The sequence below is a fragment of the Sinocyclocheilus rhinocerous genome, unplaced genomic scaffold (genome assembly GCF_001515625.1).
Source record: "Sinocyclocheilus rhinocerous isolate Xijiao unplaced genomic scaffold, SAMN03320098_v1.1 scaffold386, whole genome shotgun sequence".
Classification (NCBI taxonomy): domain Eukaryota; kingdom Metazoa; phylum Chordata; class Actinopteri; order Cypriniformes; family Cyprinidae; genus Sinocyclocheilus; species Sinocyclocheilus rhinocerous.
In genome coordinates this window covers 79,851-88,257 of record NW_015647030.1, presented here as the reverse complement: position 1 = coordinate 88,257, position 8,407 = coordinate 79,851, and the positions used below count along the sequence as shown (strand labels likewise).

Here is an 8,407-nt window from a genome sequence, read left to right as displayed (position 1 = left end):
TGTAGTCTGCAATGACAATGATGATGGTGAGAGAGTTGCAGAATCGAGTAAATGTCGGACTTAGACACAGAAAGCGTTGAGATCTCCTTTTGTTTTTCAGCTCAGTGTATGTTTGCTCTCGGCACATGAGTGGACAGAGGCTTTTCCAGCTAATACCACTGAAAACACTGTCTGTTTACCTCCTGCATAATGGAGGCTTTCTCATTTCAAACACAAAGTTACACTTGATCTCGCATAAACACCTTATTGTTTCTTAAAAGTTTGCTGAGCATTAGTCTAATGACCTGTGCAGGAGATGATGCCTTGTGTTAAACGCAATTTTGAAGACAAGAATTGCAATAATGGTTATAGTGGAAATCTTTATGTAGCCTTCAGATTTGTGTGTTCAGACAACACTTGGATAGTTTGATACTTTTATGTAAGTCGCATCCCTTACCATGGTAGTACCATGGTTTTACTGTAAGTGCCCTGAAGTACAATGTAAATACTAGCCTTTATTAATATAGTTGTCATGATGCGTAGTGTTTATCAAAGTATTACCATCTGATACCGTTACTATGTATGTTTCTAAGCCTATATAACTGGTTTGGAAGCTGGTTATAAAATAAAACTGTCTACACTAAAATTTCAGTACTGCCTTTAAAATATCGCGTGTAGGCTACTATAGACAGCTTCAATAACGACAGCGTTTCAGTTTTGTCGCGTTCCTCGCGATTAGAAATAATTCATGTCCTTTGTTTTCGCGGTTTTCTTTCATTTAACTCTCAAAATGAAGCTCCATCTTCTCACCTGAGCAAGGTTTATGAATATTCAGTAGAACGCGCCCCCATTGGTCGATTATCTGCTGACGTTGGCATTGAGGCGGGAACAACGCGGAACGTGTATTCAATATTCATAAGCAGCCCTGCCGGGGTTTTTAGCGTTTGCGCTCGCTACAGTAGCAGAAACGCAGTGAGGAGAAACAGACGAGCTTTATTACAGTAAAACATTGCAGACGAAAAGAAGAGAGACGTTTAGTGTTTTTCACAGTTTTCTCAGGTTATGGTTTCATTATTAGCTGTCTAATGGATCTAGTGCAGTTTTTTCACCCGGAATCTTTTTCCTTCCCTTCTGACCAGAACAAGTAAGTAACTTATACATTTATTAACTTCATTTGGGGCATAATTAGGCTTTTATATGTACTATCGTATTATACTTCATTTGCGTTACTGGAACTTTGCTATCTATTTTTATCAATATAAAATATTGTAATTAGCCTATAGTTTCCCCTTTATATATAGGATATACAAGATCATATAGCAACCAAATTTAACAAAATGGCTATAATGGTCTTGGACTGATTAAAGAAGATCTCATATTCATTTATGTTATGTAGTAACAATTATTTTGGTGGAAACTATGCTTACTATGATTGAGGGGGACATGTGACTTACATGAGTAACTTATACATGACATGTGTTTTATTTATTCTATTGATTTATAATAAGAGAACGATATGCATGTTGGAATGTGATAGAGAGTAAAACCTTATGTGATCATGAAAGACAAATTTTAAGAAGAAATGTATTTATTTATTTGATCCCTAGATAGATATTCAGTTCAAGATTGATCAGTTATATAATTTGACTGTAAAAGATAAAATAGTAGATGGAATAAACATGTTGTTCCATTAATAAGCAACTTTATTTTAATATATTAATAATAAATATTTTAGATGCACATTCCACTTGCAAACTGTCCATCAGATTAAAGTTTCCAATTAGAACTATACAACAAGAGAACCTGTTTAAGTTCCTCAAATACTTTTTATTCTGTAGCCTGTTGGTTTCTGGGTTCTTTAAAGCACCAGATGATGGTCCTCAAGTTTTTTTTAGAAACCATCACGTTTTAAAGGTCCCAGAAATCAATATGTTGATTGGAAGAACATGTAATGTAATGTATTGATCAGTCTTCATTTTGAACCGAGTAAATGATTACTGTACTGAAAGGAATGCAGTTGTAGTGGTCTACCCCACACTTTGAAAGAGTTGAGAAACTATGGAAAAATCACAGCTATAATCCTGCTGTATATTCACGTAAGAATCAAGGCAGAGCACTTTAATAAGCACACGTTCTGGCAGCGTTCACCGACCCTCTTACAGCAATAGGATTTGAGACGTGTGATGGAGTCACAGGTAATTCCTCTGCATCCCAGACAAAAACCCTGATGGGCTTTAGGATCACGTTACTGGCGTGTGTGTGATGGAGTGATAAAACAGGTGTGTTCAGGTGCTGTGTGTGCTGTAAACATTACTTCTGACATAGTGGGAAATAAAAAGAAAAACACAAATTTGCTGATCTGTCAGATTGGACCTCATTTCAGGGATCCATGCACAGTGAAACAAATCAAATTTACAGTACAAGTGGTTTGAGGTTCATCACAATTGTCTTTCCATAAACCATGGCTAATAAAAATACAAACAATATAAACATAAACAACTTGTAGAACATGCACAGCGTGACCTGCACAAGGACAAAACACCATCAGGGTGATGCACGTGATGTTAAAATAATGCTTTTACGGCTATTAGTTTTAAAGCTGTTTAAACATTAAACAAACAAGAGTTTTTTTTTTTTTTTAATGATTTTGAAAGAAGTCTTTTATGCTTACCAAGGCTGCATATACAGTAATCATGTGAAATATTATTACGATTTAAAATAGGCTAATAAACGTAGTTTATTCCTGGGATGCGAAGCTGAATTTTCAGCATCATTACTCTTCAGTGTCACATGATCCTTCAGAAATCATTTTAATATTCTAAAAATTCTAATATGCTGATTTGCTGCTCAAGAAACATTTCAAATGATCAGTGTTGAAAACAGTTGTGCTGCTTAATACAGCCAATCCATTTAATTCATTCTTTGATGAAATAAAAAGTTAAAAAAGAACAGCATTTATTTGAAATAAAAATCGTCTGTAACATTTTAAATATCTCTATTTTTGGTGTGCAAAAATAAATAAATAGATAGATAAATACAAATAAAATTAAATCTAACCCTAAACCTTTGAACCTTACAAAAACTATGGACAAATATTTTGTGTTTGAAAAAAATTATAATTTGCCATAAAATCTGAAATAAAATAACAATAATTCACTATGAAATATATGTATTTTCTTTAATACGGAGTTTGACTATATAATTTTGTACAGTTATTATGCAGTAAAATTATATGTATATTTTTATGAAATTTATATGGCTAGAGATTTTAATTAAAGTAGTTATTTTATGTTTTAATTTACTTAGTTAACATGTTTTTACTGCAGCATTTTACCTCTTTCTTTTAAAATATCTCACATTTACAGTGTGTGTAATAATAATCAAATGGATTGTAAAGATAATGCAGGCATGCATTCGTCTCCTTTTCTTAACTCTCATTATTCTCTTGATTTCCAAAGCTTTCTGGAAACGCTGTTGTCGATCGACGGACACTGTCCCGCCTACATCAAGACGGAGCCATCGAGCCCTTCCTCCCTGTCGGACAGTCTGACCCAGCACAGTCCCGGGGCGTCATCGGACGCTGGGAGCAGCTACAGTTCAGTAACTAAAGATAACCCAACATGTCTGGACTCTCCCGCTTCATACCCTGCGGCTGAGGCGGATCTTAGGCCTCCCTGCGCCCCCTGCAGGCCGCTGGAGGAACCGCAGGAGAAGAGCGGATACGGGCTGAGCTCGGGCCCCAAACGCCTGTGTCTCGTGTGTGGAGACGCTGCATCTGGTTTTCACTATGGAGTGGCTTCCTGCGAGGCCTGCAAAGCATTCTTCAAACGCACTATTCAAGGTCAGGACACTAATCAGATGTGTGTTTGTGTGTCCATCCTTCTGTGTTATTTAGTAGCATTGATATACTGTTATTGATTTTGTTAATATTTTGAATTACATTAGATATTTTCTGTTTTTATTTTTGCTTAAAGTTTTTGAAAATTTCTTGTCATTTTTATTAGTGTCATTTTAGTGTTTATATTACGCTTTAGTTATTTTAGTACCTCAACATAAACTAAACAGAAACAATGCTGCCTTGGCATCACGCTGAAATAAAATTAAAAATAAAGTTAGTTTGAGTTCTTTTATATTTTGTTTCATTTCAATAAATGTTTTTTTATGGCTTTAGTTTTAGTGAAAGATGATAACCCTGGTCTACTGCATGTTTCAAAATCAAAATGTGGCGCGGGTGTTTTATATGAATGTATCTTTGAAGGGAACCGACTGTCTTCAGAAAGGTTTCGATGGCACTTTCATCTGATAAAGCAGCGTTCATGAGCGGAGCGTTGCTTTGTGTACAGCCATTACCGGGGAAACCGCTGTTAGTGCTGCTCTAAAGCGCCTCCTGCTGGCAGAGAATGAGTCTCCAGTAACATGTTTCTGTTGTTGCTCACTCTGTTTCCGTTTTCTGCAGCAACTCTGAGCATTTTTCATATTCTTTATCCTGGCTGAAGCACTTTTGTTTCAATCTATAAGAATAATCAGCCTACGTTATAGTTTAAAGTTAAAGATATTAATATTATTAAGGCGAGCCGGAGTCTTACGATTATTTGACAGTGATTTCACATTTCTTGTTTGTATGAAGGCTAAATACAAGTAAAAGGTGAACATTAATTTATTTGTGTTTTTTTTTTATATTTTTTTTTTATATATACTAGTCAAAAGTTTTTGAACAGTAAAAATTTTTGTTTTTGGAGTAATGATGTTAAAAATGTAGCTTTGAAATCACAGGAATAAATTACATTTTGAAATATATTGTAATAATAATTCTAAATATTGCTGATTTTACTGTGTTTTGTTATAAAATAAATGCAGTTTGTCTAGTTAGTTGCACAGGGGGAAAGTGTGTCTGTGTGTGTTTGGTACACAGTTTTTGCTAGATGAATATTTTGATGGTAATGATGGTCTGTTTGTCTCTGTCAGGAAATATCGAGTACAGTTGTTCGGTCAGCAGAGACTGTGAGATCACTAAAAGGAGGAGGAAGTCCTGTCAGGCCTGCCGCTTCACGAAGTGTCTGTCTGTGGGAATGCTGCGAGAAGGTGAGAGCGTGTGTGTGTGTTAATGAATCTCACAAAAATGTCACATTTCTCTGCAGAATCCAAAGAAAATGAAGCCTGATTTACTTTATTTTTAGAACGTTTTTCATGTTTAAATTGTATAATTTTAGATTAATGAATTTTTTTTTCTGAGAATTGTGGGTGTAAATGTGCCTAATTGTCATAAAATCCTCACTATACATTTTTTTTGCATTTTATTTTTGCCGTGTTCTTGACAGGTTTGGTGAGATTCGCTACATGCAGTGCAATAAATAACATGAATGACACTCTATGCAGGTTCTCTTGATGTGTTTTGCTATGAAAGTGTCTGAGATTAAGCACACGCATATCATGGGCTTCTTAAATATGCAGCTGTACTCGTGCAACACAACAGTAAAAATAATAATTATACGCAGTCAGCAAAGAGTGTTATATTAGTGCAGGTGTGGAGTCGCATTATTGCTGGCCTGATTTTATTTCAGTGCACCTGCTTTTTTTAAAAGTGCTGCCAAAAATGTATAAAAGCCAGTTCATGCAGCTGTTTATTTCAGTCAAGCTCTTTTTTTTTTGACATAAGGAGCAAGTTGTTTTTCTCATCCCAGAATCTATATGTGTGTGTGACTCAGGTGTGCGTTTGGACCGGGTGCGAGGAGGACGGCAGAAATATAAGAGGAGAATCGACTCTGATTCCAGTGTCTTCTTCAGTGTACAGCAACCTCACAGAAAACAACGTAAGAATCACACCGCACCTCAGCCAGAAACGTCTGCGTCTTAGTATATGTGGCCAGGATTTCTAAATTGACTAAAATGTCCCGGTTTTCCAGAAGAGTGCAACAGTCAGGTTCTGGAAAATAAAAATGTCCTTAATTTTCTTCACTGGGAAATTGATTTTTAACAATAACTTATTAATAGTGCTGTCAAACGATTAATCGCGTTAAATCGCATCCAAAATAAAAGTTTTTGTTTACATAATAACATAATGGGTGTACTGTGTATATTTATTATGTATATATAAATGCACACATATGCATGTATATATTTAAGAAAAATAAGTTATGTTTATATTTTAAATATTTTTTAATAGATAATATAAATTATATAAATATAAATATATACATGTAAATACATGTAAATATTTTCGAAATATATATTGTATGTGTGTGTAATGTACACAGTACACACACATATATTATGTAAACAAAAACCTTTATTTTGGATGCGATTAATCGCGATTAATCGTTTGAGAGCACTTCTTATTAACCTTTAAATATAGACCTACTATGTGCTCCGAGGTTATTAATTGATGGTGTATGCTTTTGTTGAAGCCATCAGTTTGCATTATTTCAACATGTTTTAAATAATCGTGTTTAAAACAAAGAAAGAAAAGAGACTACCTTACCCATGATGCTGTAAAGAAAATTCCACCAATCAGAGTCGCAGAGAGCAAACCGCATCAAACAAGTGCTGAGCTCCGCCCACTTCAATTAAGCACCACTAATAATGTAATCGAGTCAGTTTCCTCATGCTCTCAAAATATAAATATGTGTGTGTATACTTATATTTCTCCATCATTTTTAATGTCATTTGCAATGGCTCATGGGATTGTAGTTCTTTCCCTCATTAATGGCGATAAGTAGACAGTCATGTACCTTTGTCTTTTTGTCTGATTTTGACATTTTTGCTTCAAATAAAAGTTTGTAATATTGTGATTCTCCTCTTAGCTGGTTGGCTTGGTTAATTGCTTATAGCACTTTTTTTTAAATCCCAATGGAAAAAATACTTCTAGAACCAGCGGTGATAAAATAAAAAAAAGTGGGCAGGCATTAATGCACTCTGTTCATACTTGCTGAAGGTAATGAATGAAAATTTGTTTGACCAATAGCATGCAGGCATTGTACATAATCGACCAATCGCGGCGTGTGAGAAGGCAGGATCTACAGAGAACAAGCAAAGTAATGCAAATTTGTGTATATAATGTATGAGGACTGTAGAGAGCATGTCAGCAGGAAAACAAAGCCAAAACCTGGACATTTTAGGCTATTTAGAAATCCGTCCAGGACATGTCTAGGAAAAAGGATGTATGGTTGCCCTATATGTGTTAATAGTCTGTGTTTCTTTCCGTTAGCGTCCTGCAGCACTCAGGGGGAGAATAAGGTGGTGACCGTGCTGTTGGGGGCGGAGCCAGAGAAGGTGTGTGCCATGCCTGACCCCGCCCTCCCCGACAGTGACATCAAAGCCCTAACGACCCTGTGTGACCTCGCCGACAGAGAGCTGGTGCTCAACATCAGCTGGGCCAAACACATACCAGGTACTAACAGACCAAAGAGACTTTAATTACACACACACACACATGTATTATCTGCTATTTGTTTTGGATACACAGAGATAAAGTGCTGTTAGTTCGGATGCGTTTCTGTGTAACCTAACAACACACACAGATTCTGTGACACTGGAATGTCAGATGCATTAGATGTTTTTAGAGGAATTTGATTATGAAATGTCTTCCTGTACAGAAGACATCGGTTCTTTTAGCAGCTCTAAACACACAAGTGTCTCAATGAGGATTTTTCATAGACTTTTGTTGTCATTAAATCTTATGTATTTACTACATACTAATTCTAATGTTTGCTTTATTTATCAGTAATATTTTGAGGACTTCCTCTATCCTCTTCCTCATAGGTTTCGACAGATTCAGCTCATTTTTATAACTGTATCTCAGTATCTACACACACACACACAGAACTGGCCAGCACCTGTTTTTGTGTTGATACTGACCTCTGTAGTAATGCTTACAAAACAAACCACAAAACCAGGTGTGTGTGTGATTCTCCATAACATGTGACTGATTATATGCCATAGTTTTGTGCACCAGATTACAGTATTTGGTAAATAAAGACAATTTGTCGCATTTGAGAGAATGTAAGTGAATATTTCACATTCATCTGCACGAGGACATACAACAGACTTCGTTTTTATAAAGGGTTAATCATATTGACTACACAAATTATGGCATGAAATGCAAAAAAAATAAAAAAATCTGCATTTTTTTAAGTTTCAAGTAACAAAAATATTTAAACATCCTTAAAATAAGATACATTCCCTTGGGAAATAAATTGTACAACAAAAAAGTCCACACATTATAATAATAAAAAACTTTTCATTTTAGAAAATTTGTGCAAGGACCATTCAACCCTTTTACATAAAATGTTAAAAACTCAGTATATAAAACTAGGAACGTATTGTCAGGTCTATACTTTAAAACAATAGTTAAATTTACTATTAAAAAAGTAGTTTCCAATTGGAGAGTAGCACACACACACACACATACAGACATAATATTTATTTATAT

At 35.2% G+C, this 8,407-nt stretch overlaps 1 protein-coding gene across 1 annotated transcript in view; it reads left to right on the top strand.

Annotated features, from left to right (window-relative positions):
• The first annotated feature begins 927 nt into the window (after nucleotides 1-927).
• LOC107708321 (estrogen-related receptor gamma-like) overlaps nucleotides 928-8,407 on the top strand; it is a 12,044-nt gene continuing 4,564 nt past the window's right edge. Inside the window, exons 1-5 of the mRNA XM_016512510.1 lie at nucleotides 928-1,123; nucleotides 3,438-3,820; nucleotides 4,945-5,061; nucleotides 5,685-5,789; nucleotides 7,184-7,366. Coding sequence (XP_016367996.1) covers nucleotides 1,065-1,123; nucleotides 3,438-3,820; nucleotides 4,945-5,061; nucleotides 5,685-5,789; nucleotides 7,184-7,366 — 847 coding nt within the window. The 5' untranslated portion in view covers nucleotides 928-1,064. The remainder of the gene's footprint in view (nucleotides 1,124-3,437; nucleotides 3,821-4,944; nucleotides 5,062-5,684; nucleotides 5,790-7,183; nucleotides 7,367-8,407) is intronic.